This window comes from Salvelinus namaycush, chromosome 14 (assembly GCF_016432855.1).
Source record: "Salvelinus namaycush isolate Seneca chromosome 14, SaNama_1.0, whole genome shotgun sequence".
Classification (NCBI taxonomy): Eukaryota; Metazoa; Chordata; class Actinopteri; order Salmoniformes; family Salmonidae; genus Salvelinus; species Salvelinus namaycush.
This window is the reverse complement of record NC_052320.1, coordinates 14,014,174-14,038,957: the sequence shown is the minus strand read 5'-3', so window position 1 is coordinate 14,038,957 and position 24,784 is coordinate 14,014,174. Positions and strand designations below refer to the sequence as shown.

Sequence of the window (24,784 nt, the reverse complement as noted above, 5' to 3'; positions counted from 1 at the left end):
ATCAACACCATAGTGCCCACGAAGCTCATCACTAAGCTAAGGACCCTGGTACTAAACACCTCCCTCTGCAACTGGATCCTGGACTTCCTGACGGGCCGCCCCCAGGTGGTAAGGGTAGGCAACAACACGTCTGCCACACTGATCCTCAACACTGGGGCTCCACAGGGGTGTGTACTTAGTCCCCTCCTGTACTCCCTGTACACCCCCGACTACGTGGCCAAACACGACTCCAACACCATCATTGAGCTTGTTGACGACACAACAGTGGTAGGCCTGATCACCGAAAATGATGAGACAGCCTATAGAGTGGAGGTCAGAGAACTGGCAGTGTGGTGCCATGACAACAACCTCTCCCTCAATGTGAGCAAGACAAAGGAGCTGATCGTGCACTACAGGAAAAGGCGGGCCGAACAGGCCCCCAATTAACATCAAAGGAGCTGTACTGGAGCGGGTCGAGAGTTTCAAGTTCCTTGGTGTCCACATCACCAACGAACTATCATGGTTCAAACACACCAAGGCAGTCATGAAGACGGTACAACAAAACCTTTTCCCCCTCAGGAGACTGAAACGTTTTGGCATGGGTCCCCAGATCCTCAAAAGGTTCTGCGGCTGTACAATCGAGAGCATCCTGACCGGTTGCCTCACCGCCTGGTTTGGCAACTGCTCGGCATCTGACTGCAAGGCACTACAGAGGGTAGTGCGTACGGCCCAGTACATCACTGGGGCCAAGCTTCCTGCCATCCAGGACCTATATAATAGGCGGTGTCAGAGGAAAGCCCATAAAGTTGTCAGAGACTCCAGTCACCCAAGTCATAGACTGTTTTCTCTCCTACCGCACGGCAAGAAGTACCGGAGCGCCAAGTCTAGGACCAAAAGGCTCCTTAACAGCTTCTACCCCCAAGCCATAAGACTGCTGAACAATTAATCAAATGGTCACCGGACTATTACATTGACACCCCCCCCCGCCCCTCCCCCCCCCCTGCCTCCATTTGTTTTGTACACTGCTTCTACTCACTGTTTATTTTATCTATGCATAGTCACTTCACCCCTACCTACATGTACAAATGACCTCAACTAACCTGTACCCCCGCACACTGACCCGGTACCAGTATCCCCTGAATATAGCCTCGTTATTGTTATGTTATTGAGTAATTATTTTTTTAAACTTTAGTTTATTATTTATATATTTATTTAAACTATTATTTAGTTTATTTTCTTAACTCTTCTTGAACTGCACTGTTGGTTAAGGGCTTGTAAAGCATTTCACTGTAAGGTCTACACTTGTTGTATTCGGCACATGTGACAAATAAAGTTTGATTTGATTTGATACATTGGTTACTAACATGATACATTGAAAAGTCCCTAGTGGACTAAACCGATATGATGGCTTGGTACACCAAATGAAAAGGGAGGGGCAGGTAAGAAAGAGCGGGAGAACAGACAAAGGACACCACTATCGTACACACATCAGATAACTAGGCTCATGGAAATGCTAACACTTTGCACATGAACAGCCACTCATTCAAAAAGGAATTGCAATTTACATATTTTCGAGTGTAGGCCTTTGTTTTTTCTCTCTGTGACCGCCGGTCCGTCTGCTGGAAAGTCAGTCGACAGAAAGTCTCTGGTTTGTCCACCAGAGATCAAAGTCTTTAGTAGTTGTAGCTTGTTATAATGGTGACATCAGGTGTACCAATGGTCGCTAGATAGGTAAATGTTCTCCAGAATGGATCTTTCAGAGTACCATTCGGTCGTTCAATCTGCACGTAACTGGTCTAAAGTACATTTTGTCGGAAGTGGGTTTTATACACTTCTGGGAAAAGTGGGCATTTCATGACGCCGATGTAATGTCTGTGCTCACGTGGGCTTGGCGACTGACTTTGTTAAGACTTCATACGAAAAACAATTCTCTCATTTAGAAGGCTAACATCACATTACATCTTCTCACTAATAGTTTTATATTTAATCATATACGTTCCCCCACATTTGGATGTGACCCTGACAGCTGGGAAATATATAAATTAAGAGATACTGTTATGTTGTCCTATCGTCTTTAGTTACATCACAAATTATTAACAAATTCGACAGGATTGTTCTTTAAATACCCCAGGACCATTCTAAATGTTTGGAATACAGAAATACTGTTGAATTATTCACCCTTTTGATGTTAAAGTTTGGCCAAGTCTCTCTCTGTGTCCCACAGTCACACATTCCAATCTCAATACAACAGACCCAGAAGCAGAGTATTTACGACCATCATAAAACTTTGGAGAGAGGGGGGGGGGGCTATGATCCTCCCCCCAAGGGCACATCATGACAACAGCTTTACTACGTTTGCCCATCATAGAATAAATAGCACACCCTATGTAATATATCTTAGCACAAAAATGTTACATCCTAACACTAAGAGCTGGTTACTCATACACAGATTAAGCCTGGTTTTAGAGCAAGAAGCACATTGAATTGAGAATCTAGGCTTAATCTGTGTTTAGGAAACCTTTATTCTTCCACATACATTTCACTTGTCATTTAGTAGACACTCTTATCCAGAGAAATTAGGGTTAAGTGCCTTGCTCAAGGGCATATCGGCAGATTTTTCACCTAGTCGGCTCGGGGATTCAAACCAGCGACCTGTCAGTTACTGGCTCAAAGCTCTTAACCACTAGGCTACCTTTCGCCTGTACAGTACAAAAGCTCAGTAAAAATGAACACAGATCCAGTACAGTACCTGCATGACAGCGTTGGACTCCATGGGCACAGGGCTACTCAGCATGGTCTTGCGGGCGTTGTCCAGCCTGTGCCATGTGACAGATGGCCGTGGTTCCCCGGAGGCCTGGCACTCCAGATTGATGGGTTCACCCACCTTGACTCGCACGGGCCCCTGAGGGGTGACAGTCGCTACGGGAGACTCTGGAAGGAAGGATGACATCACCCAAATAAACAACCATAAGTCCTTTCCTTTACCATGACAACCACCAAGGGGGGCCCTTAGTTCATCGACAGAGAGCAGATGCTCATACTGAACCACACCATAAACATCAACACCATATATGTGTGTGTGTGCGTGTGTGTGTGTGACTACACCATACCTCTGACAATCAGAGAGACCATGCTCTGGGTGATTCCAAACAAGTTGCTAGCCACACAGCGGTAGGTGCCCTGGTTGCTAGGGCGGGCATCAGTGATGATGAGGACAGAGCCGTAATGGTCAATCTTCACATTGTCTACAGAATGACAGGTTTCATAGGGAATCACTTAGTCTGTCAAGTACATCTCTTACAAGCAGCAATAGCTAAAAATGAAAGAACAGTAATTGGATACAGACTATATGTTGTCATTACTGTATGTATTGCAGGTAGTTTGCGTGTGTGGATATAGACATGATTCTGACATCTGACAAGAATCTGACTAAATGCCTTTCTGCTGTATGGAATTTAATTGAATGATTGAGTATCCTCCAGTTAGAGAGTAACAGTGTAACAGTATGTGTGTGTGTGTGGGAGGGGCCTCACCAGGAAGGGGCTGGTTGTTGGACAGTTTCCACTCCAGGCGAACGGGCTGGGCTCCACTGTAGACCCTACACTTGAAGCTGGCTGACTCTCCCTTTCGCACCGCTGCACTGTGGGGCTCAATGGAGATGATAGGGGTCTGCAGGCCTACTCCAGGGAACACACACCACCACAAACATTACAACAGGACAATGTTTCCTCTGCTCACTCCAGTTCTAATCCTACAACATTTACAAGAGGGTGTACTGTAAGTACCAGATCATGATACTTTAGGTCTATGGGCTCCATTGGAAGCATTGGAATTTAGAAGCAAATACAAAACATGACAAACCAGAAACCCAGGAAGGTTTGAACCAGGATGAGATCATGGCAGTGTGGAAAAGTAAAGCATACACTCTTGAGGCCACTTTAAGGAGGGTTGAAATTAAACACAACTGGAAAAGTAATACTGTACATGACGAAAGGCCACTAAATAAATTACACAGATGTTCCTACTGCGTATGCCTCGGACTGCTTCACCACCATCCACAGTGATATCAGTAGAGAGGATATTCCATTGTCAAGCCAGTGTACTGTCACAGAGAGAATAGCTTGCTGACTTACGAGAGGAGGTGGCTGTGACTGAGACAGAGACTGAGGTCTGACGGACAGGAGTACCAGGCCCTGCCTCCACACGACAGATATACTCCCCAGAGTCATCTGGGCTGGCAGAGAGGATACGCAGCTGGGTACCCAGAACCTGTTAGGCACAATGGGAATTATCCTGCTGAATATTCAGCCGAAATAAACAGTCTTCATTAAAGGGATAGTGCGACATGTTGGCAATTACTTTATTCTACTTCCCCAGAGTCAGATGAACTCATGAATACCATTTTTATGTCTCTGCTTTCAGTTTTAATGAAGTTGAAGGTCGTTTCTGATGCAATTTATAACTAGCGTTAGCACAATGACTGGAAGTCTGCAGAACCAACTAGCATGCTAGCTAGCAAAATGTCCCACTATCCCTTCAATAGATTTTTCATAGAGATTTGACTAGCTGAGCTTCCTAAACAGTAATGATACCATATCATCACGTGGCTACAGTACATTTACATGAACAGTTGGAAGCATTTGTATGTTAGAGGTAAGGTCCCAAAGTTCCTGGGTTTTCAGAAATCCATGTTGGGAACTTTGAAAAAACCAAAACCTGGGAACTTTGGGAAAACCAAAACCTGGGAACTTTGGGAAAGTTTCCAGAATTGTTCATCACTAGTAAGAGAACTTGTGTATATTCCAACCTGGTGATTGGCAGACAGGCGTCCACTAGACCTCCTCCAGGTGACAGCAGGTGGGGGGTTACCAGGGACATAACAGTTAAGGTCCAGAGACTGTCCCTCCTGGACGTCAGCTATGGAGGGCTGGATGGTGATGGCTGACGAGATGGTGTCTCCTCCTATTGCTACACAACCACAAACACAGGACACAGATATTTACTAATGTTAAATTACTGTCAACACACAGCAGCAGCAAGCTCTGGGGTACAATTTACTGGGTCATGCCCAGTAGAGAGAAAACATTTTGAAACAGATTAAAACATTGACGTAATCTGAACTTTCTTTCCAATAAGAAACAGCCGTTTCCGATTTACATATGCAAAACTTTTTAAAACGAGTGCCCTACTGAACATGACCCTGGAGTGACCTTTCACCTCTATTGACGGTGACCTCGATGCGAGCTTCTGAGGATCCTATGGAGTTGGTTCCGACACACAGGTAGGTGCCAGAGTCAGAGGACTTGATGTTGGGGATGAGAAGGGTGCCAATGTCTGTACGCTCCATACGGGTCTAGAGAGGACACAGCAACGAGCATGGAGAGGGATGAAGAATATGTCACAATGGCCTTAGACATGATGCACCACTGTGGTACGAGCTACACGACAATGTGCATGACAATGATAATGTCTCTACCCAAACCCAATACAAAAACATCTTACATACAGCAGATTTCTTACCTTTGGACCAACACCTACTGTTTAAACATTGTATAACCACTGTATAAAACCCACAAAGGTGCGAACAACAGACACACTTGATATCATTTCAAATCAATACCAACAAAAGCACAGCAGGGTGGATCTTCAGCATATACAGTATATAGCATTGTTAAATGGTGTGTGCGTTGTAACAATGTTTGTGTTATGATCATTAAAAATGGCTTTTCAGTTATTGCTGTGCTTTGCATGAAAGAAAACAATAAAATCGAACCAATTCATCATTGGTTGAAGAGAAAAGGAATGTTAAGGTATATCAACATTACTATAATGATTTCACAGTTAAAAATGTTAATTTGACAACAAATAATGATCACTATTGAAACAGTTACCAATGACATACAGTAGATACACTACAGTAGGATACACTACAGTAGTTGGTCATACACTATAGTAGCATACACTACAGTAGGATACACTACAGTAGTTAGTCATACACTACAGCAGGGTGCACTACAGTGGGTAGTCATATACTACAGTAGCATACACTACAGTAGGATACACTACAGTAGGGTACACTACAGTAGGTAGTCATACACCTCAGGAGGATACATTACAGTAGCATACACTACAGTAGGTATAGTAGCACATGTTATTGTATACTTTTGTATACTTAAAATAATTGTTGTTGAGTTGTTAAAATGATTCAGTACAATGATGACAGGACTGGGAAACTGTTAGGGAATTGACATATTAGACATAGTGCTTTGAGCCAATACAATGCTTTCAAGCAATACAAAGCTCCTCTGTACAGTATGAAATCCCTGGTAATGCATTACAGATGTTTACTCATACTTACAACCACTCACTAAATCAACGCTAAGCAACTACTTTACACTTGAACTATAATGGACAGAGTGGACCTTACTATAATTTACAACCTTACAACCATACAGTATTACAACCATCAACATGAACAGTGGCCAGTGTTACAGCTGAGAATAGAGTACACCTAAAGACATTATTTAAAGGGGTGTGTCTAGATCCTGGAGAGAGAATTTAAAGGAGTGTGCCTGGAGAGAGAATTTAAAGGGGTGTGGCTGGAGAGAGAATTTAAAGGGGTGTGGCTGGAGAGGGAATTTAAAGGGGTGTGGCTGGGCTGGGTGGATTACAGTATCCTGGGGGTGGTGGTAGTGTGCCTTCCATCCGTGGACAAAGCTGCTTAGCTCCGGCCTAGTCAACCGTGAGGGCCTGGCTAAAGTGAGCAGTGGCTGAGGCAGAGCCGGCTCAATGTGTGTCTGAACCCATTCACAAGTTTTCAAAGCAATCCATTTGCTAAAGTACACAGAATTTCTGCGTGGCCGCACGGCAGAGCCTGAGTCCCCATGGGAAAAGCTGACACAACGCTGAAGCTGTCTGAGGCAGAACAAAACAGAGCCCTGAGCATCGGCTGGCAGAGGAGACACGAGGTACGGAGGGACTAACCCAAAGCGCCTCGAGGGGGACAAGTGCCTGGCATGAGGAGACTATGTCCCAAATACCTAGCTACGCCCTGGGGCCTTGGCGTGTACATACAGAAATAATAATAATATGAGCAAAATGGTAAATAGTTGGTTTAGGAAACAAATATGTCAGGGATGATATGATGATGTTAGGGCTGGGAATTGAGAGGGGCCTCACGATACGATATTTTCACCATACTTAAGTGCCTATACCATATGTATTGCGATTCTCACAAATCTATATGTATTGCGATTCGATACTGTGATTTTATTGCGGATTGATGTTCCAAACATATTGCTCACTATATATCTGCTGCAGAGAGACAAGAGACAGCATTAAAAAACGAGTTTTGATCAGTCAGGGAAATAAAAGTGCTGAAAACATGTTGGGTCACTATTTAAAAAGCTATAGGATGAAAAACACCGCATATAGACAACTAGCCCTAGCTAATGTAATGTAGCTACAGTAGCCAAAACTTTTCTTACAAATCGATACCTGGAGCCAAATATCAATCCAAAAATAATATTGTGACATGTAACTGTATCAATTTTTCCCCCATCCCTAATGATGGTGGATAAATTAGAAAATGAAGGACATGGATGGATGGAACATTTATAAGACAAAAACAACAACTAAACCATGCCATAAGAAGAGCTTCACACCCAGCTTGCTGTTGTTGTTGTTAATTATGTTTTTTTTTACCAGTAATACTGAACTACTATTTCTCATGGAGACTTTGTGAGCAGCTATTTGCTTGAAATGAATTAATGGCAGTTACTGTGTGTGATGATGAATCAAAGACACGTTTGATCATGCATTTAGTTGACAGTGTGTTTAGGTAAGGTCAGTAGAGGACAACAGGTGGGAAGTAAGAGACGTGACAGATAGATAGACAGACAGACGTAAAGACAGGACAGATGGACAGACCTGCAGCTCCTCAATACGTCTCTGTAACACATCGAGACTGTTGCTTTTAAACTGATGGAAACCGTGAGAAGGAATGGCCTGAGCAAAACGTCAAGGAAAAAAGGGTGGGAATAAAAAAAGGGAGGAAGGAAACACAAGAAGGAAAAAAACAATAAAGATTGGTCAAAATACTGTGGTCAAAATACTGGTCAAAATACTGAAAAAGAATTCACTTTTTCACCAACACAATCCTTTCAATAGCATGGTGAGATACCAGCACCCAATACTGTATACCAGGGATGTCAAACATATGGCTCGCGGCCCGGATCCGGCTCACGAGGGGGTCCAATCCGGCCCACAGGTGGTTTGAGTAAAATAAAAAATAAAAAAACAAATCCAAACTGTGTAGAAATGGTAATGGATCTATATTCATACAGTTTCTTGACTGTCCAGCTCGCTAATAATCACTAGACAGTCAGGGAGCATCGAGAATTCCAAAAACAATGGATAAAGGACCATTTTTGGCAAATTTGGACGGCAAGGAAATATAACACATTTTCCGGACCTCGTTGAAGACTGAATGCGGCCCCCGGGGCAAAGTGAGTTTGACACCCCTGCTGTATACAATACATACAGTGAGTGAGTTGAGAAAGTATTCATACTCCTTGGACTTATTCCACATTCCTAAATTCGAAAAGGATTAAAATTTCAAAAAAATTCACCTATCTACACACAATACCCCATAATGACAAAGTGAAAACATGTTTTAAAAATGTTTTGTAAATGTATTGAAAATCAAATACAGAAATATCTTATTAAATACTTTGTAAAAGCACCTTTGGCAGCGATTACAGCTGTGAGTGTCACGTTCTGACCATAGTTCTTGTGTGTTGTGCTTGTTTTAGTGTTGGTCAGGACGTGAGCTGGGTGGGCATTCTATGTTGTGTGTCTAGTTTGTCTGTTTCTGTGTTCGGCCTAATATGGTTCTCAATCAGAGGCAGCTGTCAATCGTTGTCCCTGATTGGGAATCATATATAGGTGGCTTGTTTTGTGTTGGGGATTTGTGGGTGGTTGTTTCCTGTCTTTGTGTTTTCTCTGCACATTTTGTTATTTTGTATCGTTGTAAGTGTTCACTGTTTCGTTTTATTAAACATGTTGAGCACTGGCTACGCTGCGTGTTGGTCCGATCCCTGTTACACCCTCTCTTCTCGTGAAGAGGAGGAAGGCTGCCGTTACAGAACCACCCACCAATCTCGGACCAAGCAGCGTAGCAACAGGCAGCAGCGGCAGCAGCAGCGGCAGCAGCAGCAGCAGCGGTACCAGGAGGAATGGACTTGGGAAGAGGTGTTGGACGGAAAGGGTTGCTACACATGGGAGGAGATCCTGGCTGGTAAGGATCGCCTTCCATGGGAACAGGTGGAGGCAGCTAGGAGAGCGGAAGCAGCTGCGAAGGGGAACCGGTGTTATGAGGGAACACGGCTGGCCAGGAAGCCCGAGAAGAAACCCCAAACATTTCTTGGGGGGGCTAAAGGGGAGTGTGGCGAAGTCAGGTAGGAGACCTGCGCCAACTTCCCGGGCTTGCCGTGGAGAGCGAGAGTACGGGCAGACACCGTGTTGTGCGGAAAGGCGCACGGTGTCTCCTGTACGTGTGTATAGCCCGGTGCGGTACATCCCAGCTCCACGTATCGGCCGGGCTAGAGTGGGCATCGAGCCAGGTGCCATGAAGCCGGCTCAACATATCTGGTCTCCAGTACGTCTCCTCGGGCTGGTGTACATGGCACCAGCCTTACGCATGGTGTCCCCGGTTCGCCAGCACAGCCCAGTGCGGGCTATTCCACCTCGCCGCACTGGCCTGGCTACGGGGAGCATTAAACCAGGTAAGGTTGGGCAGGCTCGGTGCTTAAGAGCTCCTGTACGTCTTCACGGTCCGGTATATCCGGCGCCACCTCCTCGCCCCAGCCCAGTAACACCAGTGCCTACACCACGCACCAGGCTTCCTGTGCGTCTCCAGAACTCTGTTCCTCCTCCACGCACTCTCCCTGTGGTGCGTGTCTCCAGCCCGGTACCACCAGTTCCGGCACCACGCACCAAGCTTACTGTGCGTATCCAGAGCCCTGTACGCACTGTTCCTTCTCCCCGCACTCGCCCTGAGGTGCGTGCCCTCAGCCCGGTACCACCAGTGCCGGTACCACGCACCAGGTGTATAGTGCGCCTCGAGAGTCCAGTGTGCCCTGTTCCTGCTCCCCGCACTAGCCTTGAGGTGCCTACAAACCGGTACCACCAGTTCCGGCAACACGCACCAGGCCTACTGTGCGCCACAGCAGGTCTGAGCTGCCTGCCTGCCCAGCGCCGTCTGAGCCATCCGTCTGCCCAGCGCCATCTGAGCCATCCGTCTGCCCAGCGCCATCTGAGCCATCCGTCTGCCCAGCGCCATCTGAGCCATCCGTCTGTCCAGCGCCATCTGAGCCATCCGTCTGCCCAGCGCCATCTGAGCCATCCGTCTGCCCAGCGCCATCTGAGCCGCCCGTCTGTCCCGAGCCGTCAGAGCCGCCCGTCTGTCCCGAGCCGTTAGAGCCGCCCGTCAGTCAGGAGCCGCCAGAGCCGTCAGCCAGTCAGGAGCCGCCAGAGCTGCCAGCCAGTCAGGAGCTGCCAGAGCCGCCAGTCAGTCATGAACCGCCAGTCAGTCATGAGCCGCCAGTCAGTCATGAGCCGCCAGTCAGTCATGAGCCGCCCGCCAGTCATGAGCCGCCCGCCAGTCATGAGCCGCCCGCCAGTCATGAGCCGCCCGCCAGTCATGAGCCGCCCTCCAGTCATGAGCCGCCCTCCAGTCATGAGCCGCCCTCCAGTCATGAGCCGCCCTCCAGTCATGGGCCGCCCTCCAGTCATGAGCTGCCCTCCAGTCTTGAGCTGCCCTCCAGTTATGAGCTGCCCTCCAGTTATGAGCTGCCCTCCAGTCATGAGCTGCCATTCAGTCCGGAGCTGCCATTCAGTCCAGAGCTACCCCTCTGTCCTGAGCTACCTCTCTGTCCTGAGCTACCTCTCTGTCCTGAGCTACCTCTCTGTCCTGAGCTACCTCTCTGTCCTGAGCTACCTCTCTGTCCTGAGCTGTCTCCTCAATCTAGGGGGGACCTTTGGGAAGGTTCCTAGACCAGGGTCGGGGGCGAGGGTCGCCACTCAAAGGACGCTAAGGAGGGGGACAAAGACAATGGTGGAGTGGTGTCCTCGTCCAGCGCCGGAGCCGCCACCACGGACAGATGCCCACCCAGACCCTCCCCTTGAGTTTTAGGGGGTGCGTTCGGAGTCCGCACCTCAGGAGGGGGGTACTGTCACGTTCTGACCATAGTTCGTGTGTGTTGTGCTTGTTTTAGTGTTGGTCAGGACGTGAGCTGGGTGGGCATTCTATGTTGTGTGTCTAGTTTGTCTGTTTCTGTGTTCGGCCTAATATGGTTCTCAATCAGAGGCAGCTGTCAATCGTTGTCCCTGATTGGGAATCATATATAGGTGGCTTGTTTTGTGTTGGGGATTTGTGGGTGGTTGTTTCCTGTCTTTGTGTTTTCTCTGCACCAGATAGGGCTGTATCGGTTTGCCACATTTTGTTATTTTGTATCGTTGTAAGTGTTCACTGTTTCGTTTTTATTAAACATGTTGAGCACTGGCTACGCTGCGTGTTGGTCCGATCCCTGTTACACCCTCTCTTCCCATGAAGAGGAGGAAGGCTGCCGTTACAGTGAGTCTTTATGGGTAGGTCTATAAGAGCTTTTCACACCTGGATTGTAACATTTTTGCTCTGTCAAATTGGTTGCTGATCATAACTTGCTATAGATTTTCAAGTAGATTTAAGTCAAAACTGTAACTCGGCCACTCAGGAATGATTCAATGTCATCTTAGTTAGCAACTCCAGTGTATATTTGGCCTTGGCTAGACTGTAAACTCTCATTCCAGACTCATATCAAAAATCTCCAATCCAAAATCAAATCTAGAATCGGCTTTCTATTCCGCAACAAAGCCTCCTTCAGTCACGCCGCCAAACTTACCCTAGTAAAACTGACTATCCTACCGATCCTTGACTTCGGTGATGTCATCTATAAAATAGCTTCCAATACTCTACTCAGTAAATTGGATGTAGTCTATCACAGTGCCATCCGTTTTGTTACCAAAACGCCTTATACCACCCACCACTGCGACCTGTATGCACTAGTCGGCTGGCCCCCTACATATTCGTCGCCAGACCCACTGGCTCCAGGTCATCTATAAGTCTATGCTAAAAAGCTCCGCCTTATCTCAGCTCACTGGTCACGATAACAACACCCACCCGTAGCACGCGCTACAGCAGGTATATCTCACTGGTCATCCCCAAAGCCAACACCTCTTTGCCCGCCTTTCCTTCCAGTTCTCTGCTGCCAGTGACTGGAACGAATTGCCAAAATCGCTGAAGCTGGAGACTTACATTTCCCTCACTAACTTTAAACATCAGCTATCTGAGCAGCTAACCGATCGCTGCAGCTGTACATAGTCCATCTGTAAATAGCCCACCTACCTACCTCATGCCCATATTGTTTTTATTTACTTTGCTGCTCTTTTGCACACCAGTATCACTACTTACACACCATCATCTGCTCATCTATCACTCCAGTGTTAATCTGCTAAATTGTAATTACTTTTCTACTATGGCCTATTTATTGCCTTACCGCCTCATGCCATTTGCACACACTGTACTTAGACTTTCTTTTTTTTCTATTGTGTTATTGACTGTACGCTTGTTTATTCCATGTGTAACTCTGTGTTGTTTCTGTCGCACTGCTTTGCTTTATCTTGGCCAGGTCGCAGTTGTAAATGAGAACTTCTCAACTAGCTTACCTGGTTAAATAAAGTTGAAATAAAAATAAAATAAAAATTGTCCTGCTGAAAGATGAATTAATCTTCCAGTGTCTGGTGGAATGCAGACTGAACCAGGTTTTCCTCTAGGATTTTGCCTGTGCTTAGCTCCATTCTGTTTCTTTTTTATCCTGAAAAAAAACTCCCCAGTCCTTAACAATTAGAAGCATACCCATAACATAAAGCAGCCACCACTATGCTTGAAATTATGGAGAGTGTGTCACGCCCTGACCGTAGAGAGCTTTTTATGTCTCAATTTTGGTTTGGTCAGGGTGTGATTTGGGTGGGCATTCTATGTTCCTTTTTCTATGATTTGTATTTCTTGGTGTTTGGCCGGGTGTGGTTCTCAATCAGAGGCAGCTGTCTATCGTTGTCTCTGATTGAGAACCATACTTAGGTAGCCTTTTTCCCACCTGTATTTGTGGGTAGTTGTCCATGTATAGTTGCCTGTGAGCACTACGTTGGCGTCACGTTTTCGTTTTGATGTTTATTGTTTTGTTGGCGACATCTTATAATAAAGAAGTATGTACGCTCACCACGCTGCACCTTGGTCTACTGTTTCCACCTTAGACGATTGTGACAGAGTGGCACTCAGTAATGTGTTGTATTGGATTTTCCCCAAACATAATACTTTGTATTCAGGACAAAATGTTAATTGCTTTGCCACATTTTTTTGCAGTTTTACTTTAGTGTCTTGTTGCAAACAAGATGCATGTTTTGGAATATTTTATTCTGTTTCAGGCTTTCTTCTTTTCACTCTGTCAATTAGGTTAGTAATGTGGAGTAACTACAATGTTGTTGATCCATCATCAGCTTTCTCCTATCACAGCCATTAAACTCTGTCACCATTGGCCTCATGGAGAAATCCCTGAGCAGTGTCCTTCCTCTCTGGCAACTGAGTTAGTTAGGACACCTGTATCTTTGTAACAACTGGGTGTATTAATACACTATCCAAAGTGTAATTAATATTCAACGTCTGTATTTTTACCCATCTACCAATACCCCATCTACCCTTCTTTGCAAGGCATTGGAAAACCTCCCTGGTCTTTGTGGTTGAATCTTTGTTTGAAATTCACTGCTCGACTAAGGAACCTTCCAGATAATTGTATAATTGTATGTATGGGGTAGTCATTAAGTAGTCATTAAAAAAATCAAGTTAAACACTATTATTGCACACAGAGTCAGTTCATTCAACTTATTCTGTGACTTGTTAAGTAAATGTTTACTCCTGAACTTATTTAGGCTTGCCATAACAAAGTGGTTGAATTTCAAAAACAGAATTCCACTTTGACATTATGGGGTATTGTGTGTAGACCAGTGACAATAAAAAATTCAGGATGTAACACAACAAAATCAAGGGATATAAATACATACTTTCTGAAGGCACTCTATGTAGTTACTCTTAAGATCAGTATATATCCTAGACAGAAAGTATCAGGTAGAAAGGACCAGTGTTTACCTGCGGAGGAAGTTGTCCTCCCTGTTTCTTCCAGGTGAGTCCGGGGCTGGGCGTGCCTCCAGCCCTGCAGTACAGCCTCAGCGTCTCCCCCTCATGGATGTCCACTCTCTGGGGGCTCACCTGCACGTGGGGCAGGCTGGCACCTGAAGCATTTAAACACACAGGAAGAACACAGAATATGCCCAAATGAGGACCCAACAAGACTGGTAGACAATATGGGTTGTCCCTAGGTACCACAGCCACAAAGTCAAAAAGGGCAATATTGTAAAAATTTATGAAAACCAGCTTTTTGGTCTTAATTTAAAGTTAGAGTTAGGTATAAGGTTAGCAGTGAGGTTAAGGTTAAGGTTAGGTTTAAAACATTCAAGCTGCAGAGGGGAGGACGGCTCATAATAATGTCTGGAACGGAGCCGCTTCAGCCATTACTACGAGCCTGCCCTCCCCAATTAAGGTGCCTCCAACCTCCTGTGGTTTAAAATCATATTTTAAGAAGATAAATTGTAGAAATAATGACTTTGTGGCTGTGGTAACTAGTGACAAACAACAATATTGGGCATATTCACAGTTGAGATAAGTACACACAACTCAGACCTCAGAGTATCCATAAATCCTTCATCGATCTCAATAGAAGACTTGCGCAACAACTCGAGTAAAGCGTGTAGATCTCAAGTAAGAATACCACCCCATGAACCTGTGACATTGGCCTGCTGTTGATGTTGAGACCCACTGTGTACGTAGAGGACAGCCCGTGCTGTGTGTTCTCCGTGGGTGTTGAGGGCCTTGCAGACGTACTCCCCCTCATCCCCCCTCTCCACAGCAGGGATGATTAGTACTCCTCCACGGACCACAGCATTGGGGCTCATTCTGTTACCAGGACCTCCACCTAGAAACACATAAGATTATTTCCCCCCTTTTTGTCAGTTATGACATTATACAGTGTGAATGTATACTTCTATAAACAGCTATTCAAATACAAGATTATAACAGGGTGTTATACATGCGAATGAATGTGTTCCTAATTGACTTAGCCAGCAATTGACTAAACTAATTGACTGGCTTAGTTTATGCTGTAGGTGTACCGCTAGCTACAGCTTTCCTTACCTATCCACTCGATGGCAGGGGTAGGGTTGCCAGTCACAGTACAGTGGAACTCAGCGCGGCCTCCTTGCTGGATGGTCAGGACAGGTGGAGTGGCGGTAGCCACTGGCTCGGCCCCCTCGGCAGCTACAATAAGGCAGAGAATAGTTCAGCACTGCTCAGAAATAGACAGACCCCAAAGTATGGGGCGTTTGTGTTCACAAAGGGCAGGGGCTTTTCTGCAGAAAGAGGCTTTAACATTTTGCGGCTCGTAGTAAGGGCTGGAGCGGAATAGGTGGAATGGTATCAAATACACCAAACGCATGGTTTCCATTTACTGCTACCAGACCAGTACTTTACAGAATCAAGTGACATCAGTTTAGTGTACATGTTGGCTGTAGATCAGCAAGGCTGGGTCCTGACTCACTCAGGCCAAGACTGTGTCTGTGTGTCAATGTTAATGAGGGAGGGCAGAGAGAGGGTGGCGGGACAGGGCTGGGTACGTGGCCTACGCCTAGAAATTACCCCTTGGCAGCCAGGGCCCTCTGTGCAGCTGACACAGATGAGAGGTGGCAGGCTTGCCTTGGCAGGGCACATGGCTCTCTGGGCACAGCTCTCTGTGCCAGCTTGGCTGATCCTCCCTGGACGCTGATCCCCAGCCACATTGAATCGCATCTGATCCCAGGGCGACAGAGCAAAATAAAGGCCCCTTTCAGCGTCCAGGGAGGACTATCAGGCTATCTAAGCTACGAGATAAGCCCTGGTCTGGGTCTGGGACTCACTGACCTGACAGAGAGAGACTGACTATATTTCATGATCTTTGTTTTCTGAAAGGCTGGGCACTGACTAGTACACTTTCTCAAAATTGATCTAATGATTTAGCTTGTCTCAATATTGAGACATGGTGACCTAGGTCAGTTGAACTGTGTGAACTTAGTAATGGAGAAAACTTCAGTAAGTAGGTGGTGAGGTTACAACAGGCCATTAAGTATACAGTATACCTTATTGAAACATTCACTGTGATGGACGGTTAAAGGATGAGATCTGTCGAGGGGGAGGTGAGCATGATGAGAGGAATGGCAGATAGCTCTGGAGCCCAGGGGGAGAACTAACAGCCATGATCGTGATGTGGTGTATTAGGCACAGCATGATGTTTGAAGCTCACTATGACAGCTATTCCAGACCAGTGTGTGTCCCTGTGTGGGACCGTCAAGCAGAATGCAGATGGAGAACGTGTGGGTGGTGTCTCCTCTGTGTTGAGTGCTGATTGGAAGAGAACAAGCTAACTACTATAGATAGAATAATAAGACAGCATGTCATATTTAGTATGTAACTTTCTCTCTAAATACATCAGATACTTGAGGTTATAACATAAAGATGGAGATCTGATCTCGGTCAGATGACTGTACTAAAATGTGCATTAGTTGTTGTCGTACACTAGTGTGGTGTTAAAAAAGTGAGTGTGAATGTTTTGTGCAGATGGAAAACCGGAGGGGACCTGAGAGGAAGTGCATGAGGGACTTAATGGGTGACAAGTAAAGTTGGTAAATGGACTCAACATTCAAGAGGAGCTTCCCACATGAATGAGCATGCACCTGCACCAATGGACCCATACCATAAGTAGCCAGACGAGCCAGGCAAGACCTAGTAATGCTCATGTACAATCTATTCTGTACTATCATAACTAAAGTCTACATGGTGTCAAGCGTATTATGAACATATACAGTTGAAGTCAGAAGTTTACATACACCTTAGCCAAATACATTTAAACTCAGTTTTTCACAATTCCTGACATTTAATCCTAGTAGAAATTCCCTGTTTTAGGTCAATTAGGATTACCATTTCATTTTAAGAATGTGAAATGTCAGAATAATAGTAGAGAGAATTATTTATTTCAGCTTTTATTTATTTCATCACATTCCCAGTGGGTCTGAAGTTTACACACACTCTATTAGTATTTGGTAGCATTGCCTTTAAATTGTTTAACTTGGGTCAAACGTTTCGGGTAGCCTTCCACAAGCTTCCCACAATAATTTGGGTGAATTTAGGCCCATTCCTCCTGACAGAGCTGGTGTAACTGAGTCAGGTTTGTAGGCCTCCTTGCTCGCACACGCTTTTTCAGTTCTGCCCACAAATTTTCTATAGGATTGAGTTCAGTGCTTTATGATGGCCACTTCAATACCTTAACTTTGTTGTCCTTAAGCCATTTTGCCACAACTTTGGAAGTATGCTCATGTCCATTTGGAAGACCCATTTACAACCAAGCTTTAACTTCCTGACTGATGTCTTGAGATGTTGCTTCAATATATCCACATCATTTCCGTCCTCATGATGCCATCTATTTCGTGAAGTGCATCAGTCCCTCCTGCAGCAAAGCACCCCCACAACAGGATGTTGCCACCCGCGTGCTTCACGGTTGGGATGGTGTTCCTCGGCTTGCAAGCCTCCCCCTTTTCCCTCCAAACATAACAATGGTCATTATGGCCAAACTATTTTTGTTTCATCAGACCAGAGGACATTTCTCCAAAAAGTATGATCTTTGTCCCCATGTGCAGTTGCAAACTGTAGTCTGTCTTTTTTATGGCGGTTTTGGAGCAGTGGCTTCTTCCTTGCTGAGCGGCCTTTCAGGTTATGTCGATATAGGACTCGTTTTACTATGGATATAGATACTTTTGTACCTGTTTCCTCCAGCATCTTCACAAGGTCCTTTGCTGTTGTTCTAGGATTGATTTGCACTTTTCGCACCAAAGTACGTTCATCTCTAGGAGACAGAATGCATCTCCTTCCTGAGTGCTATGACTGCTGCGTGGTTTATACTTGCGTACTATTGTTTGTACAGATGAACGTGGTACCTTCACGAGTTTGGAAATTGCTCCCAAGGATGAAGCAGACTTGTGGAGGTCTACAATTTTCTTTCTGAGGTCTTGGCTGATTTATTTTGATTTGCCCATGATGTCAAGCAAAGAGGCACTGAGTTTGAAGGTAGGCCTTGAAATACATCCACAGATACACCTCCAATTGACTCAAATGATGTCAATTAGCCTATCAGAGGCTTCTAAAGCCATGACATAATTTTCTGGAATTTTCCAAGCTGTTTAAAGGCACAGTCAACTTCGTGTGTGTAAACTTCTGACCCACTGGAATTGTGATACAGTGAATTATAAGTGAAATAATCTATCTGTTAACAATTGTTGGAAAAATTACTTGTGTCATGCACAAAGTAGATTTTCCAAAACTATAGTTTGTTAACAAGAAATTTGTGGGGTGGTTGAAAAACGAGTTTTAATGACTCCAACCTAAGTGCATGTAAACTTCCGGCTTCAACTGTATTATCATGATACTATGCATGTCAAAATATTATCATATGTTATAAAGAGAATTGCCTGTTCATATACTGTATGTTTGAGGAGACACAATGCAGAGCAAGCAATAAGAATTGCATCTTTACATTTGAATGAATACCTCTGCAAAAACATTCTAACCTATAGTACGTTGATAGTTCAGTTAACCATATAACCATATAACCCTACAACCTTATGTGAGGTGTGAACTGTATGTAATCCCTATGGTTGATTGTACATGGGCATTACCAGACCACCACATCCATGCTGAAGGCAAAGGTAGATGAATGCATGCGTGACAGAGAGAGGGAGGAGCCCTCCAGGGATGAGGTGGAGGTGTGGTGGAGAGGTGTGGCCCTGCCATGCCCACTTACGCTTTCTATGTCCTTCAAACATTTCATAGGCTGTGTAAAACGTCGGAGTCTGTGAGGCCTCTGGAAATGGGGAAAGGAGGAAGGAAGGACAGGACAGGCAAACTGACAGGTGAGTCTCCAGGGCAATGATGGAACACTGGCATTGGAATCATCATCCAATGCACCTCCCACTGAGTCTGTGGCCCAATCAGAACTCAGAATGCTGTGGTCCATCCAAGTACTGCCTGGTGTTTCTTATGCCAGCGATTTTCCAAAATGCACAAGACACAACAATACAACAGCAGAATGATCGGCAAGGAACATAACTTGAATGCAATAGGCGCCACCTTTCCCATCATGTATTCAATGTATTCAAATCGTTTCTCCAATTCAGATCAGGAAATATAATTGGGCTATTTAGAACACTAGCGCATGTCTTCAAAGAGCTCTGTCAATTTTCTGGGATTTAGAGGCACGCGATATTGAGGTCCTCTGATCCAGACATTACATCCCATGCAGGCTAAAGAGTAAGAGGTGTCTTTTTTATGATGGTCATAGATGGTGCTATTGCATTCATAGTTTTATATTCACAATCATCACATACAGTACTTACCCTTGGATACAATGTTAGTAATTGTGTGATTTTTGGGATATGGTTCTGTGGATACTGGTTAAGATTAAGGGCATATCACCTTGGAGATTGTGTCATTGTGTTCATACAACATACAGTGCTGTGTTTAAATATGTTCTCTTCTGTATAAAACGTGTTACTGATATGAACTCTGGTCATTTGCTGGTGTAACAGTGAATGTGTCTACTCAGCGAGAGAACCTTTGGATTTAAAGTCAACGAGTTCTACTTCACAAACATGCACAGAACACAATGAGACAAGAACACAACAATGAAAACGGTATGGTCGGACTGAGTACAAACAAGCACAAAGAGAAATGAGAGCCACATACAGAGCATGCATGTTAGTAGTTATACAAACTACTTGTAAAAACTTTACTTCCATTGATTGAACCATTCGATTTGTGTTTAGAATGGTTCTCAAGAATGGTTCTCTTTAATGTTTTCAACCATATACAGCTTGTGGTTTAAACAATGGTGGGTTGGCTTATCCTTGACAAGTAGGCCATAGTGAAGAAGGGTCTGATAGTCATTAATGCCATTACATCAACACCTTACAATTAGTTGATTTACAATACATCCAAAATAAATTACGTACGAAGGTCTGGTGCCTTGTACCCTGAGGGAGGTAATATCTTCTGTTCCATTGCAATCTCACTCCGCATGACTCTGTCATATCTTTGGTCATTATTACTACTTTAATCAAATTGATCTTTTTCACAAACATTTTCAGTAAAGATAAATAAAATACATTGTGATATTTGTATGTTACATCAGTTAGGTAATTTAAAAAAATCTAATCAGTTCATAGTATAGTGTAAAGTACAATCTCTTTGAAACAGCACCTTTGGATATCTAGGTGATTTAAATACAGTGTAAAACAATAGTTATAAAAGTATAAATGAAAAGTTCAAACTAAAATAACATAGTAGCATGAGGCATCTCAAACTGTCTGTGGATTGCGCATTCTGTCTCTATCGGCCCATATTTCAGCCACCGAATCTCTCTTTTTTCTCTTAATAAGATACTGTATATCAACAACAACAAAATATATTTAAAAAATGTTTGATGAGAAACATTTAAAACATAAAAATGCAATGACAAAACATTGAAAATTATTATAAACTTTTGATCTGTTCTCAAAATAAATGTAAACCATGCTTTTATCATGTAAGTAAATGAATAAGTACTGCCTGTTCTCTCAAATCAATTACTAGCCAAGAAACAAACAAATATATCGCTATATAGATCTAGGTATGTAGTAATTTATTTAACTTTTATCAAATTTGATATATTATGTTCGGATAACATTTAGGTTTAAAAAAGTTAATCAATTAAAAAAAGATTATTTGCCCTTGATTTAAAAAATATGACAATGTTGAACTGCAATAAAAATTTGATACAACACGTGTGACATACGCAAGTTGATTTATGAAAGCGTTGAAATCCAAACTAGTCTCAATGATCTTTCAAATTTCAAGTCAAATCTTCAACACATTTCCTTTGAGTCTAATTAACACTTACTGGATAGTACGATGCAAAACAAGACGCCTTGGCAACTTTTTGCATTGCCAATTGACTTACAATTGGCAATGCAATGCCTTGGACCCTCTTACTACTCCCATCCAGATAACAGACAATAAAAGCAGCCATAGATAGATATACTACTAACCTAAAGTTTAAAGTTCAACCACAGGTATCTTCCCCTGCTACAAGGCTGATAGCACCATTGTCAACATTAACATTCATCAAAACAATCAGGAAAGGAACAAAGGATCTGTTTTTTATACAGAGTGGGATTGCTTCTGTTCCTATGTGATCCTCAAGTCACCCTCGAGAGGGGGTTTAGATTGGGATTGTGATTGGGTAAGTAGGCTCAGTACAGTCCTTTTACTATACTGTAAGTACATTTATGCCTCGGTGGTGATAGGCTGAAGTCCTTTTTGAATGTTGGTCCCTCCCAGTCAGTCACTAAGCACCCATCTTGTCATCCATGTACCTCATCAACCACTACAGCTCAAGGAGAAACCACCACCAGTCCCAGCCAGAGTTACAGAATTCAGGAAAGATACCAAATAACCAACACCCTGCTAGTAAGGAAATAGGCAGAAACTAGTGTACAAGTGATTGAAAAGTTACCAGACCACCACCACCACCGATTACATGAACCCACAGTGAAGACAGCAACAGCTAGAGATCAGAGAAGAGATATCACCGATGGCAACAGAGACCCAATTCAAAGGATTGGTCAGTCATCACTGAGTATTAAACCAAGAAGTAACTAGAAAATAAACAAAATATATGCCACTGGGCAAGACAACCTTCTTTGGTAAATCCATTGGGAGTGGTGACAGTGCATAGTAACTAAAACTACTTGAAACTCTTGAGTGGGGATTCTCTTTGGGCTTTGGTAGCATTGAGGACTACTGTATGCTATGATTTCTTGGACAAACCATACACGTATCTTACAATTATGGCCCTTTTCATTATTTTTCATAATAAAATAATTATAATATCCACAAGCTGTACATTGCCCCTGGAACCATAAAGATTTTACACGGAGTAAGAAGGTCAAATCGTTGTTAGAAAGACAGAGACACCAACATCAGAAACAGGGAAACAGGTAGCGTAGGGAGAGATTTGAAGGTGTTGGGTTCTGAGAATAGGAAATATACTCATTCATGTCACTGATGGAGTGCTGAGGTTTAGAGGGTCTACACCAGAAGTTAAGGGTTATAGGAGGAAGGTATATAGTGTGTGCAATTAGGCTTGGAATGTGTTGAGTGCAGGGAAGCGATTACATGTGGCAGGCATTGATAAGTGGAGAGAGCCATGGATTAGTGATGGAGGGGGGTTGAGATCAGGTCAGGTCACCTTAAGGGAGAAATAAAAGTTTATGCCCGTATCACTAGTGTCCTGCCTAGCAGTAAAGAACGATGTTTGTACAGATGGGTAGGAGGAGACTCAGCCTATGAGGAACGGTTAAATATCAGTGCTTGCGTGAAAATGTTTTTGTCTAATGCAGCTGTATCTGCATTTGATCCTCCGGGCAGAATAAACTTCAGAATAAAGAATTAGAATCTAACACAGGGTTTGACATGAGAGAGGTTGTCTGAATTTAGAAAAGTGGGGGTTGGGAGTCAGAATGACAGGAGTTATGCTGTTTGACAGAAGCTAGGGTGCAAACAGATAAACTAATTTAACGCAGTGCATTATATAGGGAACGGAGGCAAAGCCAAAGCAAGCAGGGGCATGCACCATTCGAGGAAGGGCTGAGGAGAGGAATAGAGCTTGTAGGGTGGTGTAAAGAGGCTGATGGCTAACAGTATGATGGCACCTGTCTGGGATCACAAACCTGGCACGTAGAGGACGGCAGTGCCCTCGTCCATGGCAAACATGTTAGAGCCTGTACACACGTAGATGCCAGCGTCCTCAGGCTGGACGTTCTGGATGGTCAGGATGCCGTTGAAGTCCATGGCTCTGTTGGGCAGCTTGCCGTTACCCCGCCGGGTCCACACCAGGGTGTAGGCTGGAGACTGGGAGGGGAGGGGACAGATGGGTACAAGATGTGAAGTAAACACAAGTAAGAGAGAAAGCAATGCAACAGAGGGGCCAATAAAAGGGGGACAATTGTATAATAATATGGTTTTCTACCATTTTCTCTCATGGCCAAATTTATTAAGCACAATGCCAACCATCCAAGATATATCCAAATAAATAGAATTGATTGTGTTAATGTCTCCATGTTGGAAGCTAGTGTTACCTTGCTCTTGGCTGTGCAGATGAAGCTGACTGTTGCTCCAACTGTGACGCTATGTGCTTTGGGCTCCTCAATGGTCACTTCAATGGGTTTGGATAAGACAGCTGGAGACAGAAACCATTCAGTAAACATTTAAAAGCCCCAAAAATGTATTACTTACTGTATCTCAGCTTCGACCACATTTAGCTAGAGCCAAAACTTGTTAAAAAGCTTATAAGTTCAAGCCAGTTTAATTATTCAACAACTGACTAAGATCACTTAAAAAATAATGACAAAATTATTAGAAATTCTAATATGTTTGTGCATTCAGTAAATGTTTTAACAAGTAGTACTTGTGACGATGATCTCAGCGCGGCTCCTGTTGATGTTGCGTTGGTCTCTGCAGGTACAGATGTAGATGCCTGCGTCACTGGGTTGAACACTGGGGATATGCAGCTCCTCTCCTGAAAGAACAGGTAGGAATATACAGTTGAAGTCGGAAGTTTACATACACTTATGTTGGAGTCATTAAAACTCATTTTAAAAGTATCTATATCCAGAGTAAAACAAGTCCTATATCGACATAACCTGAAAGGCAGCTCAGCAAGGAAGAAGCCACTGCTCCAAAATCGCCATAAAAAATCCAGACTACGGTTTGCATCTGCAAATTGGGACAAAGATTGTACTTTTTGGAGAAATGTCCTCTGGTCTGATGAAACAAAAATACAACTGTTTGGCCATAATGAATATCAATATGTTTGGAGGAAAAAGGGGGAGGCTTGCAAGCCGAAGAACACCATTGGTCGCAAATGGGTCTTCCAAATGGACAATGACCCCAATCATACTTCCAAAGTTGTGGCAAAATGGCTTAAGGACAGCAAAGTCAAGGTTTTGGAGTGGCCATCACAAAGCCCTGACCTCAATCCTATAGAAAATTTGTGGGCAGAACTGAAAAAGCGTATGCGAGCAAGGAGGCCTACAAACCTGACTCAGTTACACCAGCTCTGTCAGGAGGAATGGGCCAAAATTCCCCCAACTTATTGTGGGAAGCTTGTGGAAGGCTACCCGAAACGTTTGACCCAAATTAAACAATGTAAAGGCAATGCTACCAAATACTAATTGAGTGTATGTAAACTTCATGTCACGACTTCCGCCGAAGTCGGTCCCTCTCCTTGTTCGGGCGGTGTTCGGCGGTCGACGTCACCGACCTTCTCGCCATCACTGATCCATTTTTCATTTTCCATTGGTTTTGTCTTGTCTTCCTTCACACCTGGTTCCAATCCCATCAATTACATGTTGTGTATTTAACCCTCTGTTTCCCCTCATGTCCTTGTCGGAGATTGTTTGATTGTATGTGATGTGCAAGTTATGTGTTGGTGTGCAACGGGTTTTGTACCCACTTTTGTTATTTTGTATATTTTGG

At 44.1% G+C, this 24,784-nt stretch overlaps 1 protein-coding gene across 1 annotated transcript in view; it reads right to left on the bottom strand.

Moving 5' to 3' along the window:
- hspg2 (heparan sulfate proteoglycan 2) overlaps positions 1-24,784 on the bottom strand; it is a 141,962-nt gene that overhangs the window by 24,013 nt on the left and 93,165 nt on the right. The window contains exons 44-55 of the mRNA XM_039008751.1: positions 23,715-23,825; positions 23,386-23,486; positions 22,978-23,158; positions 15,323-15,445; positions 14,949-15,104; positions 14,222-14,364; positions 5,197-5,332; positions 4,787-4,947; positions 4,113-4,248; positions 3,513-3,656; positions 3,090-3,224; positions 2,729-2,910 (exon numbers count right to left, since the gene is read on the bottom strand). Of these exons, the coding sequence (XP_038864679.1) occupies positions 2,729-2,910; positions 3,090-3,224; positions 3,513-3,656; positions 4,113-4,248; positions 4,787-4,947; positions 5,197-5,332; positions 14,222-14,364; positions 14,949-15,104; positions 15,323-15,445; positions 22,978-23,158; positions 23,386-23,486; positions 23,715-23,825 (1,709 nt within the window). The remainder of the gene's footprint in view (positions 1-2,728; positions 2,911-3,089; positions 3,225-3,512; positions 3,657-4,112; positions 4,249-4,786; positions 4,948-5,196; positions 5,333-14,221; positions 14,365-14,948; positions 15,105-15,322; positions 15,446-22,977; positions 23,159-23,385; positions 23,487-23,714; positions 23,826-24,784) is intronic.